This window comes from Apteryx mantelli, chromosome 3 (genome assembly GCF_036417845.1).
Source record: "Apteryx mantelli isolate bAptMan1 chromosome 3, bAptMan1.hap1, whole genome shotgun sequence".
NCBI lineage: Eukaryota > Metazoa > Chordata > Aves > Apterygiformes > Apterygidae > Apteryx > Apteryx mantelli.
In genome coordinates, this window is record NC_089980.1 from 87,289,603 (window position 1) to 87,315,909 (window position 26,307).

The 26,307-nt window shown below is 38.8% G+C and overlaps 1 protein-coding gene across 4 annotated transcripts in view; it reads left to right on the forward strand.

Moving 5' to 3' along the window:
* Positions 1-26,307, forward strand: part of CDK19 (cyclin dependent kinase 19) — a 142,595-nt gene that overhangs the window by 92,394 nt on the left and 23,894 nt on the right. For all 4 annotated transcript variants that reach the window (XM_067293855.1, XM_067293857.1, XM_067293856.1 and 1 more), the window contains 2 exons: positions 11,291-11,348; positions 12,146-12,277. In XM_067293855.1, the coding sequence (XP_067149956.1) occupies positions 11,291-11,348; positions 12,146-12,277 (190 nt within the window). The remainder of the gene's footprint in view (positions 1-11,290; positions 11,349-12,145; positions 12,278-26,307) is intronic.

Sequence of the window (26,307 nt, forward strand, 5' to 3'; positions counted from 1 at the left end):
AACAGTTGTACTACTTTATTTATATCTCTCAATCTCATTTATGTGGGGGAATATCTGAAACTGGCAGGTAGTGAAGAAATCTCTTTCAGGCTTCAAAAGTAGAAAATCTTGTAACTCTTGAGTCTATTTCTAAACATACACTTTGTTACATCTGTCTGACTTTTTAGCCTATTTCTATGTAGACGAATAAGACTTCAGAAGATCATTTTATCATGTTGGTTTCTTTGTAGTTTTGCAATATTGAATCCTGCTACTGAATACTGTATGGCAGTGTGTCCAGAAATGTTTTGCAGTGTCTTCTCTTTGGGTTGCCGCCTGCCTCCTGCTGGGAGGGTGCAGCCGTCGCCGGCGGCCCGAGCAAACGGCGGTATTGGCGCCGGGTCGCGGGTGCCGTGGCTCCCCGGCCGCCCCACTGCAGGGGCACCCTCACGCCATCCTGGGGTGCGCTGGCTGCAGGATTTGGGGCTCCCGCACTCTTAGGAGCTGCGATGCTGTGCAGCAATTACACTTCTGAATAATAATGGCAATGAAATCAGGCAGTGGTTGCCATCGTGGTAGCACCCCCCGAGCAGACCGCATTTAGTGGTTACTTTTAAAACTGTGTAGCTGCTTCTTCAGATGGAGGCATCCTGGGACAACCTTGAAGGGGAAACTAGGAGAAGCAGGTTTTTTCTGACTTTATGATAAAAGAATGGATTTGAAATGTACGGTTTGGTAAAGAAGCCACAGGCACTGGTGCCGCTCTCCTTAAAAAAGCCTGAGTGGATTTTAAAGGTTGTTTTGCTTAGCTTATTCTGCAATGAACATGTCAGCCGAGCAGTGGTAGGTTGTCCATCTGCTTGCTTGCAGTTCACAGTTTGCTTTTTTCCCTGTGAGCTAAGCAAGGTTGTGTTATCTCAACGGTTATGTGAGTAACTTGTCTAGAACGTGGTAACTGCGGTGCGAGTCTGAGCCCTTACTTCCAGTCGGCTGTTAAATCCCAATTTGTATTGCTGTATGTATCAAGGGTTGCATTAGGGTGATAAAATTTCTTCCTGAAGTCTGAACATTGGTCTGCTGGACAAACCATCCTGAGAAAGGGGCAGGTAGCTTACCCCTGCAAATTCTAGAAGCCTAGAGCTTGCTTTGAGAAGGCACTGCTGCAAAAATTATAGAAGGATTGGAGTTACATTATAAATTGCTGATCTAGGGTATTTCCACACAAAGGAGAAGTTGCCCCTATAGTATAACAGAAATTTAAATTGATTGCATAGGTAAGGGTCAGATTTTCTAGTCTTTAGGTGCATCATGAAAGAAAAGGGTTGGAGGGAGGTGGGCCAGCATCATTTCTTTTTTTCTTTAGCATGTCAGTCTTGTATGAGAATGCCGTTTGTCTGAGTTCCTTGAGATTGTGAGCATAGGAAAACAGTATGTAATGAAAAGTGGATAAATAATGTAGCTTAATGTGGCAGAATACGTATGTAATAAACTCTGAAAAGAGTTAATTGAACAATATGAAATAGTATTAGATATAAACATTTAATTATTAAAATCCTGTAAAAATTCAACATATTTATTGCTTTCCAAAATCTTTCCAAAAGTTTCTATCCTAAAAAAAATTAAAATTTTATTCTGTAGTTCGGAGTCCCTTAAGCTATATTCCCAAGTCCATGTGTAGACAAAAAGGGACACTTACGACCCACTCAAGATGGAGGTAACCTCTCTATAAATAACCAGGCTGCCTTTCCCTATTCTTTTTCTCTTTAGAAATTTCCATTAAAGGACTTCTGATATTTCAATTCAGTCAATCTAAGCTATCCAAGCAGAAGCAGGTTTGTGATGAAAATGGGTTGCATCTATATTTATTTGTTTGGTACTATATTATTTATTGCAGTCAGAAAAGCTTTGTTATTCTTGGACTCTGCTAGACTCCCAGAGGAATGAGCTATTGGAGTTTTACTGTCTAAGATACTTTTTGAAATGCAGTTAACAAAATGTTTTACGGCAATGTCTATACTCTCATTTTCAGTTATTTGTACTTTGATTGGATAGAAGCTTCATCTTCCTGTCTTAATAACCCTGCTGAACCAGGAGGAATAGTCAGAATATTGTTAAAAAAAATAAAAATAAAAATCAGAATTTGACAATAGTGAAATTTATTGCCATAGCCCAAAGTATCATCAAACATAGCATTTATGGTATCTAATTTTCAAGGCATTGTAATAAAAACAAAGTAATGCAAATAAGCAAAGAGTTCCAATAGTGGGGAAAAAAAGGTGTAAATCACATAATCTCACTTCCATCTGTCAAATTCTAATCTCAAACTTAGTACAATTGAAGTTTTTCTTATATTAGTATTCTGTCAGACTTTCTGTTTTTTAGCTTTTGCTTTTAAGGTAAAGAAAATGCTAATGTTTTGTTGCTGTCTGTAAATCCAAATTCACACATGTAAGTATCTTCTCAGTATATCTGCATTTGGGCAGTTATTCTGAATAAAGATCATGTGGGAAGAATAATAAGGACTTTATGGCAGAGCTGCATAGACTTGGCTTGGCTGAAGTGTCATGGGGCCTTCAGGATACCTCCCGAAGCCTCAGCACAAGAAGATGATAACCGTGCTTTTACGGAGTGAAATTTATTGCTTCCGTTCCTCTTTGTAATATCCGTTTTGCGGTGCATCTGTCTTCTGTTCGCCTGCACGATGGGCCTGCGCATCTGCCTTGCTCTTAAATGGGGTAGCAGAGGTTGAGCAGTCCTAGTCTTGTCCCGTGCAAGGCTCCGTGCTCCCGAAGGGCCCGGGTGAGGTCTGGCCCTGAATGATTGCTGTGCAGCTTTGCTGGAATTGTGCTGGAGCGAACTGTAATGCATTGAAAAACCCAGAGATGATGTGAATGCACCATATTAGTTAAGCCTTTGCTTTATGATATTTTATTTTTCATTTATAATTTATGATCATATTTTCCCTTTGTTTCCATCTGTCTTCCCCCTTCTTTGTCCTTCCCAAGGTTACATGTAACATTTTAAGTTCAAGTCTGCTATTGCAGAACCAGCACTGGGAGAATGCTTTGGATAATGTTGCATAGCAACATAAAATTTAATTGTGTCAAATGTTCTGGCATTCTCCTAATGTGAGTTTTTTCATTCTTTTCTTTTTCACTTGAACTGCATTGCCATTGATTGGGGTGAAACCACTAGTACACGAGTACATTGTGAATATTGTTATAATAAAAGCAATGCCCAGTGTCCAAAGTCATCTGGAGTTTTGATTTTTGTCTTGCAGTCATTTAATGCTCTGTCAGCCACAGGAAACCTGAAAGAAATGGTGTGTGAAAGGAAGACTGTTTTATTTCTGAACTCTTATGCAGCCCAAATTATATTCCCCTCCTGTGATTGCCCTTATTTCATATACCCTTTGCACTTGCAATCCATTTTCCAGTAGCATACAACTTTAACAGTCTCATCCATTGATTAGCCAGGGAATAGAGTTTGGTGAATAGTCTTCTCCTGTTTCAACACTGATCAAACACCTTGGGTTTATAAATTAAGTGTCTTTTCTAGCAATTGCCTGAGAAAACATTGTTTCCAATCAATTTTGAGAAAGAATTTGTATAAGGAGCATGAATGTTTTCGACATTTCTGGGTTGTGCTAGTGAGGGGAATGAATGTAAAGAATTAATGTCGGTTGAGGTATATGCTTAATTAGCTCTCAAGAGCACATCTACCTATGAAAAATGAAACGCAACTGAAAAATAAGTACTTTACCTGACCTGCTGACTTCATTATTGTAAGGATGCTTATATACTAGAGTAATTCAAGGCATCGCAACTTGAACAGAATGTACTAGCTAGATAGTGTATGTATGTTGTATGTGATTCATTAAAAAAAAAAAGTTTTTAGGCAGTCAGATGTATAATATGTCCATATATGATGTCTGTTTCAAGCTTGTTTTTCACAGTAGATAATACTGCATCAAAAGGAGATTCCAAAAAAATAGTATTTCAATATTTTATCTGTCAAAGTCAGTCATAAAGTTTGGCTCAGGCCCTCACCTTTGTTAAACTTTTTGCCTTAAAGATTCTTATTTTGACTGGACATTTTACACTAAAACTTATAATACCAGTCTTCACCTTAGTAGATACCTCTGAATTCTTCCTCTTTTGGATTATAAGATTCCCTCTGTGCAAAGTCTGTCTTTCCCATGGTAAAATAAGTTTCTTGGGAGCATGTTCCTGAATCCGGCCTTCTAGACTGACTCCCTCATCTCAAATATGTGTTTGCTGTGTTAAATGTATAGCTCCGTAGTCATTCAGCCAGAGGTGTAATAGGAATATAACAGGATTACCGTGCTAGCTTTGCTTGAATTGGATTTACTGCCGCTGAGCCTCTTCAGCATGCGCTTTAACTACCCCAGGGGAGGACAGGGAGAAGCTGGAGCCATCCGCAGAGGTGTGCGGAGAAAGGAGGAGCAACAGGCACAGGTCGCAACAGGAGACATTGCGGGTAGAGGGCAGGAGCCTGTTTTTCTCCGTGAGGGTGGTCAGGCAGGGGAGCGGGTTGCCCAGAGAGGCTGCGAGTTCCCCGTCCCTGGATGGGGACTCCCACGCGTTGGACTCGGAGCAACCTGGCACAGCTTCGGAGTTGGCTCCAGCTTGAAAGTTGGCCCCGCTTTGGGCATGGTTGGGAGCAGACGACCTCCAGACGTCCCTTCCAGCCCAAATTATTGTACAACTCTGATTCTCCAGGTAAGTATCCAGAGTCCCAGGCTGGTTTAAATCAGTCTGTATTGAAGCCTGCAGAGGCACATCTTTGCTGTTGTTGTGGGCTAGATAGCCTTATATTTCAGGGATTTTTTTTAATTTTTTTTTAATGTGTGTAGATCAATGATTGCACTATGGGCATAGTTTTAGCATTTCTGCTTTGCTTTGCTTTTGCTTTCTTTGCAAAGAGGAGTTTGATAAGTGCAAATGAACATAAAAAGATCTCTTTGATAGCTAGCTTTGATTTGAAAACAATATGTTTCCGCTCTTAACATGTAGTGGATATAAGCAAGGAATGTTTTTAACCAAAATCTTGCACTAAGAAATTTCAAGAAAATATTTCAGTTATCTTCTGTACAGCTTTTTCGTACTTCCAGTTGGTAATTCATTTTATTACTAGTCCCAGAGCTTGAGGTAAATTCTGCATTTCCAGTTAATATTAGAACTTCTGATATCTGGAATTAATGCCTATGTTGACCATATCGATTCAGCAGCTGTGAAAAATGCAGGTTCCTAACATGATCTAGCAGCATAGTTTATGGCGGAGTATCTAGTCTCCATCTCTCAGAATTAGGCAAAAGTTTCTTTGGTCTCAAAGAATGTCGCACACTTTCATCTCTTTGCAATATCTGTATAAATTTCACTTTTAAATTATTTTTATAAGAAGCAAGAGGGGAGATAATAACAATAATGGGGTCACAATATATCTATTATTATCATATTTATTAATATATTAATATCTGATACTTTAATATCAAATCAGTTTACAAAATGCTAGGAATACGTTTGAAACATTTTTCTATAGTCACAGATGTTCCTCTGATTATCAAATAAATATGATTTTGACAGTTTTTAAGATCGAAATCTGGCAACACTTAGCTGTAAAGTTTAATGTATCCACATTTGCTTGTATTTTCATTTTTATTGCTTAGTGGTATTTGGACTGATCTTACTTTTTTTTTTTTTAGTTTTTAATTTAGTTTTAAAAGCTTTCTGTGGTATTATTTGCTTCCTTTGTTGTCATGCTTAGTATGTTTATTTCTATTTTTTCTTTCTGTTTAGATTAAACACGTTTCAATTTCATTTGAATGCTCTACTACTTCAAAACATTTGACATTCTTTGTAATTCTGCTGCCTTTTTAGCTCATGAGCTGTAGTGGTCAATTTTATATCTGCCCTTGCTCAACATGATAATGTCTGTAGAGACCTTATTGATTTGAATGAAATGAGAAATATCTTGATGGAGCTTGTTAATGATATTGCTTTGCAAGGTCAGTCATTTCAACAGAGTAGAGGTATAGTCCAAGAAAACTGTATGGATTACAAATATAGACAAAAATGCAATGAATTTGCAAGTAAAGTTAAGGATAATTCAGCTGAAAAAAACCCCAAGTTGGTAGTGATGCTGTGTAAGCAGAGCAGCGAGGCTTACATCAGTCCACAGTATGGCTTATAAAGAGAAGCAGATGTGAAGATATTTTACTCTGTATGGCATACTTTTGTCTACTGCTTCAATATGAGAAAAATGTTGACCAAATGGTTTTCTAAAAAAGGAGAGGGAAGTGATGATACCAAGTTTTCTGCATCTACTTGAATATATAGAAGTAGTTCAAATGGAAGTGATAGTGACTGGAGGTTTGCAGTGCATATTGAAGTCTTTAAAGGACAGGTTTTTTAATTCCTGCACTAATGAGGTGAATTGCTTTCGAAAGCGCTGGTGACAGTACGCCATATTTATCTGAGGAGAATGGCTAGGCTTCAGTAGCACTGACTTACAGCAGAAAAGTGCATATGTAGAGGAGGAAAACCAAAAGCTTTGTTTGCAAATGTCTGAAAAATCTGCTACTCCCTCTTAATCTTGAACTTTAGGGCTCAGTGGTCTCTTGACTAGCGTGCCTGGGTGTGGAATGGTGTTTTGTTATTTAGGGACTTTGTGATTTGGGGAGCAGTGTACTAAAAGCTGAGGTGAAACCACTTTTTGGGGGGGGGGGCAGGCGTGCTTGTGAATTAAAAGTACACCTATTTAGGCTTCCACAGATGAAGGATAAAGGAAGTGTCAACATTGTGCTGTTTACCATTGCTTTTTTTCTTTCTTTCTTTTTTTTTTTTTAATAATTGAAATTGAAAAGATCTTATCACACACCAGTTTCTTTATTTGTGGGGAGAGCTCTTATTTGGAAAAAGCCTTGTTCTTTGTCTCGCAATAGAAACCTCCTGCCTTCGGGTTGTTCTTTGTCCAGGGATGCATTCCAAAGGGGAAACACATTGGTTTGGGTAAAAACAATAAAGAATGGTGTAGGGAAAGCAGCATGTCCCTATGGAGGTTTTCTCAGAGGAATGTAATTCGGCACCAAATCTCTTAAGAATTATGTCACCACTGCACTTAAGGAGGTAACAACAATAACTACTAAAACTAAAGTATTGCCATCTATTGTTAGACTGTTGTTCCTGTTTTGACCTGGCAGGTTCTTTCAAGACCGTAGATGGCCTCTTTTCCTGCAGCTTTTCTTCAAATCTTCTGTCTAAATATTAAATAGAAGGCATATTGATTGAGATAACATGGATGGCCGTACGAGTCCCATTCATTATATTCCTCTTATTTATGAAAACATACTTGTTAGCCCAGCATTTTCATTTCTCTCCCACCAAGATCTCTTAATTGCTTTATTCCCACTGTCCCACTATATCCTTATTACTGCTAAAGAACCCACTAAATGACCTTGTCGTCTACATCCCTTTTTGTAGCTGTTTTGGATTTTTGCTCCGTTTGTTTGTTGCTGTTGACCTTGTTCTTTTTGCAGTTGTTCTTTAGACAGTCAAATCTCGGCCGCATTTCTCAGCGGGGATTTGTCTGCTCATTTTTATAGCTGATCTTAAGCATGAGGCTTCGAGCGCTGACTGTTTCTGTGGTTTCCATGGCAACGGGCTGTGCGGCGAGGCAGCAGTATCCGTATTGCTCTGCTTCGCAGCTGGGGTTTCGTGTTCGCAGCAAGGGCAGAGTTTTAGAAAAACAGCAAGTGTGTTAATTGGGATGTAACTGGTGTGGAAGGGCTGTCTTGGTGGGAATTACCTCACTCTTTCCCAAGGAGGTGGTTAATGTTTTTTTTTTAAGTAGCACTTCTCAAACTTTTTTGAACAAAATTCTGCTCTCTCAGGGAAGAGCTATGGTTTACTCAAAGTATGTGTCAGGTTTTGATCTCCTAGCTGCTTGCGCCTTCGTGTTTTCTTCCACCTAAAAAAAATTTTTCATGTTTTGACACTTACAGCCCTGCATATCCAGAGATTGGATTAACACGTTCCCTCTTCTCCAAAAAGCCAAAGTTGCTTGCGTTTCCTTTAGCAGCCTTCTCTCTCAGGTCACGATGGAAACCTTCATTAGTGAACTTTCTGAAGGGCTTTGATAGCAAACGAGCCTCTGCGTCGGCACTGCTGCTTTCCCCCCGGCCCGAATGAAGCGTCAGGAGGGAGCCGGTCCCGTCCCATTGGGGTGCTCCCAGCACGCCTCCCCTCCCTGCCGTCGAGGCCCAGGGAGTCAGGAGCTTTGCTTCTCGGGCCTCAACTGCATAAAACAACCACTAAATACCCGCCCTGCGTTTTAAGCTCCTTTTGAAGCTGTTTATTTTGACTAAAGACTCGTGGGCCCAGGAACTGGCTGTCTTGCGCCCCTCATCTTTTCATAACCTGTGCCCAAGCAGTTGACTTGCTCACGGGGGAAATAGGAAACGAGTTCAGCTCTGTTCCCCATCTGGCTTCAGGCAGAGGTTGGAGCCAAGACAGTTCAGCCCTCAGGAAGCTGCTGTGGAGCAAGCTGCCCTTCCCAGAGGGGCCCGCGGGTCGGCAGAGACCCCCAGGGCACCGGCCGCGTGGTGCCTGTCGTCTCCTCCCTTTGGTGCCAGTCGGAATAAGTGCATGCTCTTTCGGAAATAAGATGAGGTTTTTCAAACGCAGCATGCTTTCTTCTTGCTCTGTTTTCCTGCTCTTTCCCCCCTGCTCCCTGAGATAGATTCACAAAAGCTAATGCGTGGCGTAACCGGCTAAGTTTATCAGTCAGCGGGCTTCTCCGCTGGCTGCCCCAGCGGGCTTCTCATCCTCTGGCAATTAAATATTAGCACAGGTTTAAGTTTCAAAAGGAGCAAGAGCTCGTCAAAAATCTCTGGCCGAAAAATAAATAAGCAGATTAGGCATTTGCTTTCATAGACTCTAGTCTAGTGAAGCTGTCGTATGAATATTGCAGTTTCTGCCAGCAGATAAAATAGTAGTTCTGTCTATGAAGAAACTGCTGCTTGAAGAATCTTTTAATATTACAGGTTAAAATATGAGCCTTATGAGATGTTTCCTGTTTTTAGAATCCTGTTGAATCTGCTTAGCTTTTAAATTTTGTCTTAGCCCATCTCCTGGTATTACACAAAACTTCTCTCTTACAGTGTAATTCTTCTATATCTAACATAGAAATCAGTGCACTGATTATACTTTTATCAGCTCTGTTCACTTGACAAATACGTTTTCTACCGCCTAAAATTCAGTCCTGAATCTAAAGGTCTACTGAGGTGTTTTTAATTTGTGCTCAACTCTCGATGGAGGTTTCTAGGCCTGAGTAATGCTCGTAGCTGGAATCCTGGTTGGGGCTATTTTAGCTGTGTGATACCTAGCAGAGATCAAATGCAATAGCAGCTTGCTTACTTTCCTTGCTGCCTGGCTTAAGTTTCTAAACACGCAGAATGGGATTGTTCTGTTCTCCACAATATTCAATTTATGCAAATACAAGCCACTGTTAGAAATTTAAAACCAGTGTTTGGCCAGTTGCCTTTGAATGTTAATTTCATTATCATTAAATATAAGCATCATCTTTATCTCTCCTAGATTTGCTGGTGAGATTTTACTCTAGATCAAGTAACAAAAGTGCTTACGTTTTAAAATTGACGCTGGTATTGATTTACCAGCATTAACTGATTTCTCGGTGATCGTTGCTTTATCAGTGTTCATTGACTTAGAGAATGGTGCTGCTAAACAACAGGTTTTTTTAATAGTTAAAACGTATTAACTATTAAACTATTAACTATGACCCATAACTTACTATTGATTAAAATAGCTACTGCATTCTCCAAGTGGAGTGCGTTTTCCCTCTTGAAGGGATCCAAAAGTGTGCCGGGAATGAGAAATCTGGGACAGGGTTGAGAAGTAGTGTGAGAGGAAGAAACCCTGAGGCAGCAGCTGGTTTTCCTTTCTAAGAAGGGGAGACGTGAAAGAAGCAACAGCAACTGGAGCAGAGTAGGAAGCAGAGGGGAAAGAGGAGCGATGGCTGGAGCAAGGGAAGAAGCTCTGTCTGGCACTGGTTGGGAGGGAGAAGTACCTCCTGGAGCCAGATGGGAAGGAATAGCTAAAATAGTATTTATTTTAGTTTTTGCTTAAAAAAATATACATATATATATATTTTTTTATTATATATATATATATATATATATATATATATATATATATATAATCACTGGCTGCAGTTTGAACCAAATTAATAACTCTAGTTTCTTAAGTCTCATTTCAGGTAAGTAATGGCAAGTTTTAGGAACTGAGAAGTTAGTTGAGATTCCAGTGTCAGCTTTCTGCATGTCCCTTTCTGATGATTGAACAAATCCTGCTTGACCAGAGCTCTTGTGGAGTTAGAGATTTTAAAATACATATTTAAATATAACTAATGCTTGGATGAAAAACTTCCAAAATGCTGCTTTGAAAGTTCCTTATGGATATCTTCATTCAAATCATCTAATGTTTTCAATCTTGTTTACTTTTTTTACAGCTGTTAACACAGTAGGGTAAAAGCTTCTAAGGAATGACTCTTGGTGTCTGAGGGAATCTAAATCCTAATTGTAGAATAATTGCTGTGCTGTCATGTGCCGATTTTGTACGGCGTTCACAAACAGCTTTTTGTGAACAACTGCAGGTTGCATAAAGCGCCTATAAAAATTTTGCTCTATCTATAAAGGTTCTGTCTACACGGTAAAAAGTTTGTGGATGTAGCTGTATATATTCCCATTTTAAGGTAAATTCTCATAGCATGAAATCAACTTACTTTGTGGAAAAAGTGCTTTTGCCAGTGTAATTTTTACCATTCATACACTAAAAATCTCACTTTATATGATGGTAGCAACAGCAACTCTCAGCTCTGTGTTTGCATACCAGTATTTGGCATCATTTTAAATGAGCTACACTGGCAAAAGTGCTTCTTGCCAGAGTATTGATCTGCGCAATAAACCTTAGCCTGATATAAAATGCCTTTTTTTTTTTTAGAGGCAAATCTCACCAATGAACAACATTACCATACTGGTTAAAAAAAAAAAAAAAAAAAGGAGTGTAAAATACTTTGCAGTTCTTCTAATTGCGAGTCCGTGACTAGAATTAAAACCCAAATGCCAACAAAGCATAAATGTATACTAGTTTTAGACTTCTAAGAATATTTATAGAAATGTTCATTATTATAAAATAAATGTATGTATTTTTATTATTCTTGAAGATAATCATCAAAGGTTGGTCGACTAAATATTATGCTTTTTGTTTTCCAGAAACCAGCAAACATTCTGGTAATGGGTGAGGGTCCAGAAAGAGGAAGAGTCAAAATAGGTAAACCTTTTAAGAAAACTTCATTGTACAACTAAGGAGTAATTAAAAACATTGCATCTTCAGTGTAAGATAGAAAAAACTCTGAATTATTTTTGGAGAAATGTATGTGCAACATCTAGTTCAATTTTAAATCTCAGTCCCCAAGTTTACAAACTTTAAGAGATTCAGAATAATTTATTAGACATTTATAGAGCTTGCCAAGGATATTTGGTGGGATAAAAATATCTGCAAGAAACAAAAAATGAATAAGCCCATAGAGCAGCTGCGGTGGCCAGGACCAGGTTAAAATTTCTGTATGGCTACCTTAGTGTTGAGCAAAGGCCAGGGTTCTTTTGACTTCTTCTATGATTAAGTATTGTAATGTTGTTACTTACACGTTGTATTAATTCTTAACTATATTTTTATAAGCAATATCAATGCACATGTTTTTAGAGGTCCGAAAATTTGCTACGCAAAAAGAGTAGAGACCTACTACTATTGAATTTGGTTACCCAGGTATCTTTTGCAGCTCATTTTGAATACTGTGGCACTTGTATTTACATATTGTTTTACAATTCTCTGATGAAAACACTTATTCAAACATCATCCTTCATAGTCATGTCAAATGAAGTGCATGGAATTTAGGCTTATATAAGGATAAGTATTGTTATGAGTAACTTGTCAGTTACTTAGAGACACTGATTTGTAAGTTTTAGTGTTTCTGAGCTTTTGTTCTATAGCTTTTTGGCAAAGCTGTTAAATTATGACTTGTAGTTTATGCTAAATTTTTAAAATGTTCTTTCTTTTTCTTTTCCCAGCTGATATGGGCTTTGCCAGATTGTTCAACTCGCCTTTGAAGCCACTGGCAGACTTGGATCCGGTTGTGGTGACATTCTGGTACAGAGCTCCGGAGCTGTTACTTGGAGCCAGGCATTACACAAAGGCTATTGGTAAGTTGCTGAGTAAGAGAGAGGTTTATCTTTAACTTTCTTAAAGGAGGGGAACCATATAACAGATGTAATGATCAACTGACCAGCTAGGTTTTTTCCTGGAGTAACAGCAGATAGAGTCTGATCCAATCCACAGTAAATCCAGATGGAACCTTTTTGAGGGCTTGGTGCCTTTATTTTTAGATACAAGTTAATCTTAATGTTAGAAATTTTAAATGCGCTTGCTTTTTTTTTTTTTTTAATAGAAATATTCTTTGCATTGGCTTATATGGTTTTCTGATGTGGGCTCAGAAATCTTGTAATAGCTTCAAAGGGAAAAAAGCTGTGGCTGGTGAAGTGGTGTTCTTCTACTGTGTTCCATATCCAGATGCTTTGTGCTTCTATAAAGCATCTGGCTTGGTAAGGTGAAGGGCAGTCTCCTGCACTGCTTGCAGTCTGCAGATCATTCACTCCTGAGGGCTGGTGGCCAGATCCTAGTCTTTATTACGACTTAATAAGTTCCATAAGCACAATCAGCCTGAGTGCCTAACAGTTTAGACAATAAAAACACTTGATGCACAGGAGGTATCCTGTCTGCATGCCTAGGTTGTATGTTGAAGAGAACTGCAAAGGAAGAAGTGTCCCTGTGTTGAAAGGGGTTAAATCATTCCTCACATGTACAGAGGTGGCTTTCTTGGCAGTTACAGGGATTTTCTTATTACAGAGATTTTTGCTGATGCTATTGATCCCTTGTTCAGACAGTTAGAAGACACTCTTATACTGGCATCTCAGTTGAGAATTCAGTTGGGTAGATCAATACTTTTAATTAAGATCTCACAGTCTGATTTTCTCAAGTAATTACTGTTTATCAAACTATCCCATTATGTGTGAGTGTACAAAAAAAAAGTTTACAAAATGAGAGGTTATATGTTTGTCATCTAACTTCTTCAATGTCTGCTTGCACTTCACATTTCTTTACCAGTCTCCTCTCCCATTTAGAGCCCTCGAATGTGGGAGGACCTGAGGTGGGCAAAACACTGCTTTATATGTTGTTCTGGCCTTCAGAATATGCAGGAACTGTGAAGAAGCGCAAAAAGACTTCTGCACAGGTCTAGTGAGTGAGCATAGCTATAAAATTTTCTATAATCAGAGCTGTGTGTTCCCATTTGTAAGAATATGTAGACTCAGTCTTGAAGAATTCTGCTTACAGGCAGGTAATGTGCATTTCTATCCTCGGACAAAATTTATCAGCATGAAAAAGCTGAAAAGTAAGGTCTTAAACCTCAGTGTTGCTTTTCATCTGTTGAAATGGACAAACATAAACTATTAAAATGACTGTTTCCCTTAGCAAGTAGTGTGGCACAACAGAAGTGTAAATGTAAAGCAAAATGATGTTGAGGACATAGCATCCACATTACGCGTTTCAGAGAAAGGGGAGTACGTTGGGCCATCTCTGGCTTGTTTCAATGGACAAATGCTCATTAGTGGTGAAAGCACATCTTTTGGTTTAATTTCATCCCAAAGGGATTAATTTTATGCACTCTGAGACGACTTTGCAGTGTGAACTGAAGTGGGGACAATCTGATCCGTTTCCAAAGTAAACTCCTGATTCAAGGTAAAATACTAACAACAGAAGCATTCAGTTTGGAAGGGAGCTCAGGAGGTCTTTAGTCCAACCTCCTGTTCAAAGTAGGGTCCGCTCTGAATTCAGACCAGGTTTTTTAGGGCTTTGTCCAGTCACATGTTGAAAACCTCTAAGAACAAAGATTGCACAACTTCTCTGGGTGCCCTGTTCCAGTACTTAGTCATCCTCATAGTGAAGAATTTTTTCCTTATATCCAGTCGGAACCTCCCCTGTTTCAATTTGTGCTCGTTGTCTCCCTTTCTCCTGCCCTGTGCCACTGTGAAGAGCCTGGCTCCATCTGCTCGATCACCACCACCCTGTAGGTACTGTGAGGCTGCTGTTAGACCCCTGCCCCAAAGCCATCTCACAGGGCAAGTGCTCCAGTCCCCGACCAACTTGGTGGCCCTCTGCTGAACTAGTGTGAGTTCATCAAAGTCTGCCTTGTATTCAGGCCCCCGAACTGGACATGGTATTCTCAGTGTAGCCTAATGAGTGCTGAGTAAAGGGGAGTAATCGCTCCCCTCAGTCTACTGGCTCTCTTCCTATTGATACAGCCTAGGGTGCTGTTAGTCTTCATCACTACCATTTGCCTAAAGGATCCCCAGGTTCGTTCTTTGCAGAGACGGTTCCCAGCCAGTCAGTGCCCAGCCTGTACAATTGCAGGGAGTCAGTCCATCCCAGGTGCCTGACTTTGTCCTTGCTAAATTTCACTGTGGCCCATTCCTCCGGCCTGCGTTCAGTTCCCTCTGAATGGCAGCTCTGCCCTCAAGTGTATCAGCTGTTTTTTCAGTTTTGCCTCGTCCACAAACATGCTGATGATGTGTCCAATCTCTTTCTTCTGGTCATTGGTAACAATATAAAGATGCATAGGTCCCAGCATAGGCCTCTGTGGTACTTTTGCTAATCAGCCTCCAGACAGAGTATGAACCATTAATCAGTGTCCCTGGACCCCGGTGATTCAGCCAGTTTTTTCTGAAGTCCAGCACCTGTATTCTACTACGTGCCTTCATTACTCCACTATTTCATGTTTTTTCCAGCCAAGGCTACACTGATTATCACATCCCCAGCCATTTCTTCCTTGTTCATGAGCAGCAGATCCAAGAGAAGACCCATATAGCATCTGTGTTAAGCAGTTGCTGCCAACACGCTCCAGAAATGTTTGCAAGGTCCCTGAGACAACCCCATCCATCTCTGTTTATTCTCCCTGAGGCTACACAGTCTGTTCTCCTCCTCCTACAGCTCCTTCCCCTGGTGACTCTGCCTCAACCAGAGCGCACCTTCTGCAGGTGAGGCTGCTGCCCCCCTGCAGCCCGCATCCAGGGTGGCAGCACTCCCCCTCTGGAGCTCTGTCTTGGTTGAGGCCTCTGATTTCCCAGGGTGCCTCCTCCAGCAGATGTTGGGGATGGAGCGCTGCAGCGTGTCCCCATGGTTGTTGCACAGCCCCGTGCTGTCTGGAGCAGACTTCCAGGGCCTGCTTTGCATCCCCCACTGTGCAAACTGCCCTGCTAACTTCTAAAGTCTCCGTTTGCTGCACCCTGTATTTGGTGAAAATGGTTACTATAAGTATTTAAAGAAATGCCACCAGGGTCACTTTAAATGCTTGTGAATGACTGTGATGCTTAAACTGCCTTGATGAAGTTGCTTATGTGAAGCCGCAGCGTGGGTGGACCAGATTACTGAGTGACCTGTACTCATAGCAGTGAGAAGCTACCTTAACTGACAGTTACCTATTTGTGATAGATAGCACACTTGTTTGCAGATTTAGGTGTGCCATATGTACCATTATCTCAGGATATCTCTTTGACAAATGAATTAGTATAATGCCGTTGTTTTTTAATTATGTCATAAGTTACTTAATTCTTGCCCTGAGGGATCTGTAGTCTATACTAAAACAAAGACAAGGAGTCCCTATGAAATTTTAGAGGAGGATGCTGCCTCAGAGAGATTTGTTTTTGTTAGCAGTTTATTATTTTTGAGGCTTTTCTTTCTTATATTAGACCCACACCAGTGAATTCCTTGGGGGGTTCTGAATGGATAGCATGATACACAGCACACTGTGGGTAGCAAGGGCATTCAAAATGCTTTGGGCAGCAAAGTAAAAAATACGGAAATGAAAACAAGGAAAGTTGCAAGGTAATATTTGTAGGCTGAGTGAAGGATTAGAGGAGGATGCGATTAAAGAGAAAAGGACAAAGATCATGGAGGTGATCTGTATGCAGCTGTAAGGCAAAGGGAAGAAGTTGGTAACAAAATGACAGCAATGATATTCATGCACTTTATGAGTCCAGACTTGTGTTTTGCTTCTAGCATTATGTGCACTTAAAAAGACAGTCTTAATGAGCTAATCACACTAGAGAGAGTTGCCATTCAACTTGAACATGTATGTTTTTTTTGGCAAAGAATGCAACTCTTAAGCTATCTCTTAAATCTCTATGCAACAAATATAATTCTAACATCTGTTAAAATTACACAATCCTCAGGAGCACTAATGTACTGCTTTTAGTAATAACTCATAAATTATTTAAGATTCTAACTTAACTGCTATTCAGTTGAACATGCTCATTTAGAAGAAGAGTGATTAGATATGGCAGTTTATGAAAAAGTAAATAACAGGCTATTTGGGATATAGCCTCTCATTTTCCACAGATATTTTCTTATGCTTTCTATATAACATATAATCAGCAATCCTCAATAAAATGAGGCTAAAAGCTATATCACACCAGCTTTGGTCAATTCTCTTTGAGTTTCACCATTGTGAGAAATATTTTTATTTGAATTTACTAGGAATTTTTTCAGTCATCAATTCTTTATTGCAATACATTAAACATTGTCTGAAACAGTTGCTGCATAATTCAGATTTTTGCTCAAGTTTTTACTGGCTTTTAGTTTTTATATATCTATTTTTTATATATTCTCTGTATTTCACACTCTTCCTTATCTTATTCTCAAGACTCAATTTCCTGTTGCCTTGTGCCGTATTTCCACAATACTTGATAGAAAATTATCCCCGTGTGAAAAAGGAACAATTCCTTTTGCCTGCCCTTTGCCAATCGTAGCTCAAAAATGTGACTCTCTTGCTTGACCTGTGATATCCAACTCTTTTTCTAAAATAACTGTTCATGATCAAAGCCTTCAAAGGTACTAGTTGATTTGGTAGCTTCCAGTTTTAGGCTGCTCGACATGAACAATGTTAGAAGAATTTCGGAGAGGGTTGTGACTCAATATATCTTAAAAATTAAGTTCCTGTTGTCAATTTGGACAGTAATTCACTTTTGAAATGTTTTTTCTCTAAGCTTTTTTATGAGGAATTCTTCTTTCTGTTTCTTCCTCTCAGTTCCTGTTCTTTGCATGTATTGATGCTACTTTACTACCCTATAACCTAGAGTATCATTTTTTAATTTGTTTATGTTACTATACAAATTTAACTTTTTTTTTTTAGTCAACTCTGGATAGTCGGTACTTGTTTAGCTGCACATATAACATGCATATCAGCAAGTCTACTTCTGAAATTATTAGCAGTGTATTCATAAGGTCTTGGATACTGTCTACCATGGTGTCCACTTTGTTCTTCTAATAAGGCCTTTAGATATGTTTGCTTGCATGCAAATAGTTCTTGTACATGATCAGTTGTTGAAACTAGAATTTGACTTGTGTTACTTTACATGTTACTTTATCTTGGTTTTCTGGGCCTGATGTTCATTACATTTTAAAGATTTGAACTGCAGGGAAAAACTTCACTCAGTGCAATCTGTTCAGATAGAACTGTGTTCTGTCTAAACGCAGAACACTTACTGTATAAGCATATTTCAATATTTTAGAGGTAGGTTTACATTGACATTTTCCCCTTATTTGATTTGTCCCTTCATCCTCATGAAATACTTCTCATTTATGAGCTTGCAGAAGAGGTTGTTGTTTATCACATATCTAACACCATGTTTTGAGGAGGTACAGGAGTCAGGAAAACACTGTTGCTGGAAAAACAAAAAGAAATAGCTTTTGTTTTCTGCATGTTAAAAGAATAGTAAAAAAACCCTGTTAGAGTTTCACGGGGAATAATATTCAGTTTCCTGAACTGAGAACATTTGTATTCTAAGTCCTACTTGTTAGTAAAGTTTCCTGCATAACATGTTACTATAGTTACAAACAACTAATTTAACAGATGAATATAAACTGGAAAAATGTTGCATAGAACCTGAAGACCACTTTCTATTCTGTTGCTGCAATATAAATCTGTACTAACATTATTGCAGCCTGTGGAAGTTGGACTGGATTTTCAACTCCATAACCTAAAATCAAACTCTGCTCTCCTGAATTCATATCCTAATATTTTAACAAAGCAGTAAAACATACAGAGAAAAGTAACTTGAACAAGCTTTAGGTGAAACCAAGTTACCAGAAAAATATAAAATGCTTGTGATCAGGGAAACATTAATAAACTTACTGAACTTTTAAAAAGTCTCCAGAGGAACAGAAGATGTCATTATAGTCAAAATACTAAAGAAACAATTTTGAAGCAAGTGATGAGGTACCATACTCCATTCCTTGATGGGCAAAGATTTCTGCACTGTAATTTTAAGGGGAATAAAGGAAACGATTGAGGCAAGATTAAGGAAAAAGTAAGCTAGCTTTCAGCTTGAAATGTCACATTAATCTGACTTTTTTCCTTCTGGAAACATTAAAATAGAAAAGAGAATATTACAGTAGTAAGAGCTTTTTCATCATAGATGAAAGTTCATAGGCTTTTAAGAAAGCATGTGGCAGTCTCTGCTATGATTCATTCTGGGACATCTTGAAGCATAATATCAAGGAAATAGCATGATTAAATTTTTTTTTCTTTTTAATCAAGTTGCAACTTGTGTAGTTATCAGTGCTATCAAACAAGAACATGTTATCTTACCTCTCCTTACCACTTGCCTTAATTAAAGAAATACATGATAATGACATGTAATGCCTTACAGCATTCTAGATAGTTTGGATTTTGCTGACAAAACAGTTCTTCAGCCTGATTGTCAACCCACCCTTTAAGGTAGGCTAAAAGACTGTCTTGAACCAAAAAAGAATGGAATTAATAATTATAAAAAATAAATTGGAGCACCCAAGAAATCTCCGCTGCTGAGTTATAACACAAAGAAAAGTGAGGAAAGGTAATTTCTCTACCTAGATTATAAGTCAGCAGGAATGTCAGTAATGGTCATGTGGCAGCTGCATTTACCAGCCTAAGCAAGATTTAGTAATAGAAAAACTGTAATTTAAAGCTTGGGCAGTGCACTGTCACCTCATTCTATTTCCAGAGTAACATATGGTTATGAAAGCTGGAAATGTGTGAAAGGTATAAGCAGATATCAAAATGCCTTTGAAAGCAAATGTCACAGGAAAATATTGGGTGTATCAAAGGGAATGAATTTATAATGAATGCTGGGATCTGTCAGAGTTTCAACAACTCGCTTCAACTTTATCCAGGGAAAAAAAGAGGGAAATATCTGGGGTGCATTATGTGGGATTTAGGATGGAAATATGTGCATGTGCACTCCATATTGTATGTGCAGCGAGTCCCCCCCCACTCTGAATATGTGAGATGCTCTACGTGCGCGTGGACCACTGGCATACTGACCAGGCTGCGAGGCTGCTCGCAAGCTTGGACAAGTGCCTCAAGTTCTTTGATTCTCTTATTCCAGGAGGGTGGGGCGAAGGGGAGAAAATAAGACATATCTGGAAAAGCTGGTAAATCAGAAATTCCAAATGGGGCTGCTCAGCAGGTTGAATAGTCCTTAGGAAAAATTTAAACCCAAGGTTCTCTACCTGTGGTCTGTGGACCTGTGGGAATGTGGGGACTGCTTTTAGACATCCATGAAAGGTAATTAAGAAAAGCAACTCTAGAGTCAGTTAGCTTCAATTTGCTGCATAGGGATCCACGTTCTTGGTTGCTAGAGATTGGGGAGGGGGAGGAGAGTAGAAAAGAAATGTAGAAAAGTTTGGAAAATATTCATTTATGTGCTCCAAAAAGAGTAACTCGGGATACACTAGGAAGGGAGCCTTGTTCGTGCCTTGGGCAATGTTATATGACACGGGAAGCAATTGGATTCAGATGATATTTTGTGGTAAACTTATTCTGGCATGTGGTAAATTTTCTTCATTTTGATTATCACAATTGTTCTTCTTTTTCTGAGAGGCAAAATATTTAAATATCAAAGATTAATTGTTGTGCTCTTATCTAATTATTGCAGGTGCTAAATGATTTACTGCTGATTTTTTCCTCTTATTTGACAGTGAGCTCTGAAATACTTTATGTTTCTTGTTTTCAAAAAAAAAAATGCATTTACTACACTGCACAATCTTATCACTCCAATCACCTAAAAAATGTAAGTTTTTTAACAGATTATTAGGTCATTTAAAATAGAACATTTTATAGATACATTAACTAGTATTTTGTGAAACTTCAGATGCTGACAGCAACTCAGGGTATATTGCCTGCAGGACTGTTGTGCAGTTTAATATATTAACTATTTCAGGATCTAGCATACTGGTTCCTGTCTTCTTCTAACTGCTGTATTGCTCTCTCTTGTCAAATTTGTCAGTGTCTGTAAAAAAGCTAGTAAAGCCTGTGGCCAGTGACAGTTATGGAGAGCCTGAAAGGTGTGTCTGAGTTTGTGTACTAGATTCACAGCTGGGAGGACGAGAGCAGTGGCAGTGACTCGCAGTGCAGTAGGCCAGACCTGTCTCTGATGTTGTAAAACCAATTGAGTTGCTCTAATGTGAGGCAGACAGTAAAATCTTATCTTTTAGGACAATAAGATGGGTCTCAGGAGACTTGAATTTAAATACTGACTCAGTCCCAAGCTTTGTATGTAGCTTACAGCATGTCATTTAATCCATCCCATGTGTTGTTTCACTCTGTAAAATGGGGATGCTACTTAATAGTATTGTCTTGAAGATAAAATCAATTACAGATAATAGGGAGCTTCAGGACAAGTGTGTTATGGATTATTTTCATTACTTCCGTGAATAGATTAATTCATCTGAGAACCCAGGGATGTCACTTAGCATCTGCAGTTAGCTTGAGAAATACATCTCATTCTGAACCTTTAAAAAAAAGGGGGCTGGGGGTGGGGGGAACAACAAAACCACTCAGTTTTCAGTCACGATTACAATCTACCAATTTTACTGACTTATAGCAGTTCCCTCAGTTTTTAGCTGAGGGAACACATAAATTGTGTGAAGATTGCTGTATAACAAATGAAAATCCCAAACATTTTTTACAATTTAGATTGCTGTATAAGTTTACAGGTTAACTTCTACTGCTGATCACCCTGCACTCTTCCGTATGTTCACTATTCTCTCCTGCTCCTGCAAAACATATGAGAGAAGGAACCAAGGGCTTTTGCCTTTTTATTCAATATTTTTCCAGATTTGCTATTACATGATTACTGTGACTTAACTGTATGTGGATTATTTTAGAGAAGGAAAATCAAAATAGCATAAAAATACTCGGAAGGCAGAATGTCTTCCACAGCAAAAGCACTGTGATGAAAAAACACTTTGAGCAAGAGGTGCCTTCAAAAATCCCTCTATGCTTAGGCCCTTGTACTTCAAAAATTGACTGTGATCTGTGGACCAAAAAAACCTCCCTGCGCATAATGGTCTGTACCGTTTCTTTTTCCTTCTAATTCCTTTTTTCCTCAGAATATCAGACAGTTTCAAGTTCTTCCCAGCTGTGAGCAATCATGGTGCCTCTTAATGTGAGCAAGCTTGTGCCTCCCTAGTAACTCGCTGACTTTGCCTTTTACCGGGCAGATGATGCAGCAGCAGCAGGATTTATCCTCTACCCTCCCTGAACAGCCTACTCTTTAAGTTCAGTTAAAAAGAAGGATTTAGGGAGGTAAGACAGGAGTTCTCCTTGCAATGTCTGCCATAGCCAAGAGCAAATAACGGGTGCTAATGTGGAAATGGGACACAAATGGTGACATGAGAAAGCAAGAGTCAGCATTTGGAGAAGATTAGGAGATAAATCTTGCCCACTTCTCTTTATCCTCAACTCCTTTCTGTACATGTCAGTTGTGATATATTGTGATTCTTTGGGATATTCTGCAAATACTTAGTTCCTTTTATATATGAACAGGTAAATGGTTTGCTGCAGAACTGAACTTGCACCTCAGGAATGTTTGATACTGTTTTGTATTTTAAGGCGTCCTTTACAAAGCAACGAACTAAAGGCTGATCTTGTTTTCTTAAATGAAAGGTGAGGTTGCCATATAAAGATCCAAAAGCTTGTCTCTAGTAAAACCTGGTTCCATGAACACTTTTCTTTAGCTAACTAGTGCAGCAATGAAAGCTTTTAACGTGCTCTATTCACTCCCTTGTCTAAAAAGGTTCTCCAGCAAAAGTTAGTTTTAGAACTTGGTTGAAAATCAAGCACCTAACTTCATAACCATCTTAAGATGCATACTTCTGGTGCAGAGGAATTTTTTAGCTGATTCATCAGTTTGATCTTCAAGCACAATTATTTCAGCAATATGAGCTGAACCTTTCAACGCTACAGTACTGGTTAGTACTTCAGTAGAATGACTTGTTCTCAGGACAGAGTTGGGATTGCTTCACAAATAGACTTCTTGGAAACAGTTCTGACTGGCAGCAGGGTTACAGTTCATGGCAGTTCATTTCGTTGCATAACAGAGTTGCATATAAGAATGTAGGAGATATCCTCAGTACCTTGTTAGAAATAGCTGTAAGGTTGAATCCCTTTGTAACAGAAATGTTAAGAAACTGTAAAGTGAAGCACTCTGCTTAGAAGGAAGATTAAGCCTCTCTGCCTGTGCTATCTTGGAGGCACGATTTCTTTGTGTGCATTCTTCTCTATTGACTGAAATAAGTTAAGCATCAAAAGCTTTAATAACTCCCGGAGAAGACTGGCATGAACTTGTGAACTGGAACAAGCTATGAAAGTACTTTTCATACATGTTCTGCCAGATAGCAGGCCTTTTGCTCACCTTATGTTAGCTCTAGAAGGTGTTGACATGTTGGACCTAGTAAAAAGTTGTAATAGCAGATGACACAAGCCAAGTGAGAGTACACAACATATTATAAATTCATTGTCCCTTTTCATTCAGCATGGAGTTAACCTCCAAAGATCTCCACTGTGTACAGAAAAGCTGTGTTTTGTTAAAATATTGTAGTAGAAAAATCTGTGTTTGATTAGGCATGAGAAATAAGTATATTTTCTTTTCAAAGAAGATTTACTGCTCTCTTCTCATTTGCTACATTTCAGAAAAGCACAGATAATGGCAACAATTTTCTAATATGCTATGCTATTTGTACAATATATTGTACAATATTAGATACCTGTTGCTTGCAGTGATGGAAAAAAATGGAAGAAGATGGCAGGGAGGGAATTAATGATAAAGCACCTTGATTAAGAATCCTGGCCTTCCAGTCCTATGCTCAGGTGATACTGTCAGTCCTTGTTTTCACAGGACAAAGTGACTGTGCAAAGCTGTGGATGTTCCCTGAAAAACTTTGTAAATATTCTTTCAAGAAACGGCTGCATATCTTAATTCTTTTGTGGTTATAGGAGGAAGTGATAACAACTTCTATATTTGACATGCCTAATGCGTTGCAATATGAAAGATTCTTGTGACCTTTGCAATGAGAAGCTTTCATACCTCCTTTACTTACAATAGTTGTTTGATATTTGGTAGGGGGAAGTAGCCCTCAGGCTACAAAGCTGCTTTTCCTGTCACCCGTTAGATTTCTTGTGCTTTTGATGAGATGTCACTTAAAGACCATATTTTCTTTTACTGTTGTTTCACTGAAAAACTTTGGCAGCCTGCCTACATAACTCTTGGCCCCTTTGGGGTCTAAGCACTGCTGTTGCCAGAACAGAAGTAGGAGTACGCGCTCTGCTACATCTTGGAGGTACTGTAGGTGGCATAAAAATGATAGCCCTCTGCCTTCCCTGACTTATCTGAAGGCTTAAGGGTAGGGAGAAAACAAGGCTATAACCCACATTCCTCACCAGAGCTCAGTGCTTGTCCCAGTGGCCTAATTCCCTGCCCTGAAGCGACATCACCTAAGGCTGGAGCTCCCCTCCTTCTGTGGAAGCAGAAATGAGGAAAGAGAAGAAGGAGATGGGCCAGCTTTCGTGCAACCATTCCTCTGTTCTTTCTCTCAAGGATTTTAGCCTGCTCCACTGCTAGCCAGTGTAGTTAATCTGTAGCTTAAGCAGTAGTAGTCTTGGAGATGTCACCAAAGACTGAAGAGTTGAAGAAGTGGTGATGAAAATGTGGTGTATAGGATTTTTTTCCTGGGAAAAATTTGGAGAGACAGGCACTGCAAATCCTTACAAAAGCGGCATATTTAAAGAATGCTACTTTTTTACAAAGGCAAATATTGGAAACTTAGAAAATGCCAGATCTACTAATGTCCCTAAAACTTTAAATCTTGTGCTTTATGGTACAATTGTTAATAAGATCACGTTTTCCCACCTGACGTTTCCTGTAGTACATAGGCTGCACAAAGAAAATACCAAGTGGTGTATACAACCATAAACCAGGAATTTCCAAGTTTTTGGATGTGAAGTTCTGTAAATTAAATATTTAAGTCCTTTAATGTGGATTTGTGGTTTATGATTATATTTTTGCTGCATGAGAGGACATATTAGGGCCATCTGATTCTACTGTCACTCCACATATTAAGTCATTTATTTTAGACACCTGTGTCATCAAGCTTACCACAGTAATTTAAATGTAGCACTGCAAGGTAGATAATGTGTCTAATGCACAGCAGCAGTGTGAAATCATATGATCCCAAGATGTTCATTTAATGTAAATATACTAAGGAGTATAAATTTAAGTGGGAGAATAAATATTTTGACAACCTAAAATAATTCTGCTTAACGAGAACGAAGAAATACTGGCCTGCTAAAGCGCTGTAGAAATTCGCAGTTGATTTTGATGAACTCAGAATTTCATTCAAGACGTTCCAAAAGTTTTAAGATGGAGTAACTGAAATTCATGAAATTCTTAGGACAATTGTGAGAAAAGGGCAGCTTACTTTAAAAGGCTAGAATGGAAGCATATGGTAAAAAAAAAAAAAAAAAAAAAAAAAGGGTGTGTGTGATGAGTATAAGGATAGGAGCTTTTATGGCTAATTTTAATTGAAATAGTTTTGCCTTTGAAAGTTTTGAATTATCTTGGCTCTCTACATCATGACCCAGGAGGTATGCATTCTTGAAATGAAGTGCTGCACCTAAATACGCGTTTGGCTGACTGAGATCATCCCTTCAGGTTTCTGGGAGGTATTCGGTGTCTGCAGAACATTTATTCTTTGTGTTTTTACAGTAGAAACTCCTGTTCTTCAGTCAAGTTCTGTTGAGATCCTGTTAAAGCTCAGTGAATATTTGCTAACTTATCAATGAGTAATATCAAATTTCTGATCTTTAGCCTCTTGAGATCATTTTTTGCTTCCCCATGAAAAGCCTGTCACATGTAAATGTTTGACCCTGTTATCAGTTTTGCACGAAAGGTGTCAAATTTAAAAGGCTGGTAAGTACTCTGTCACCCACCTCTGTTTTGTTGACTAAAGTATTTTTTTAATGAAACATATAAAAATTGAGACCTTAACTTACAAAAAGGAAGACTCTTTTTTGGGTGGTAATGACATGTATATTCTGTTTACCTTATCAGACAAGAGAAACAAGAAATTCCCTGTTTAAAGGTGTATTATTTCTTTTTAATCTAATTTCTAGGTATTTAAAACCTGCAAAAATTAATAAACTCTTTTTTGTAGTGTTTCTATGCTCCCAGGTCACTGTGTATCAAGATAAGTTTAGAGTATGCTGCTGTGTTCAGCATAAGAAATGCAAGATTTTTCTTATGAAGGGGTTGTAGCTTTTCATTAGACCAATTGGTACTTATTTGAGAAAAATAGATGCACTTTGCATGCACAACCCTCTTCTAGGTTTCCTGTTTCTTGGAGCATATATTGTCCTTGATCTGATTTGAAAGTTTAGGTGAATCTTTTGTGGACATTGTGGCTCTTCCAGTCCTGGATTGCCTGGCTTGGCTCAGGGCCTCGCTAACTAGCTTGTGGTTACTCGGGTCATCGCTTTTGCCCTTGGTGGAGGTAGGGAAGCTGTACTCTGGTGTCCCTCTGTTACTAGGCTGTTCACTTTCTTTATCAGTGTTTTGACTACTTCTAGACTCTAGACTTTGTACTCAAAAGAAAAAAATCCAGGTTGGTTGAGATACTGGTGCTACTAAACTAAGCCTCGCTAACAGTCAGTTGCCAATAAATAAATGTGTTTTCCAAAATTAATCCTGAATTCTTAATTTCTTTTCTTGAACAGAATTTTATTAAAGAGCTGTTTAAGATTAATGACTTGTTTTTGTATTTCTTTCCTTGGATCTAGTTAACAAATATAAAGTATTTCATC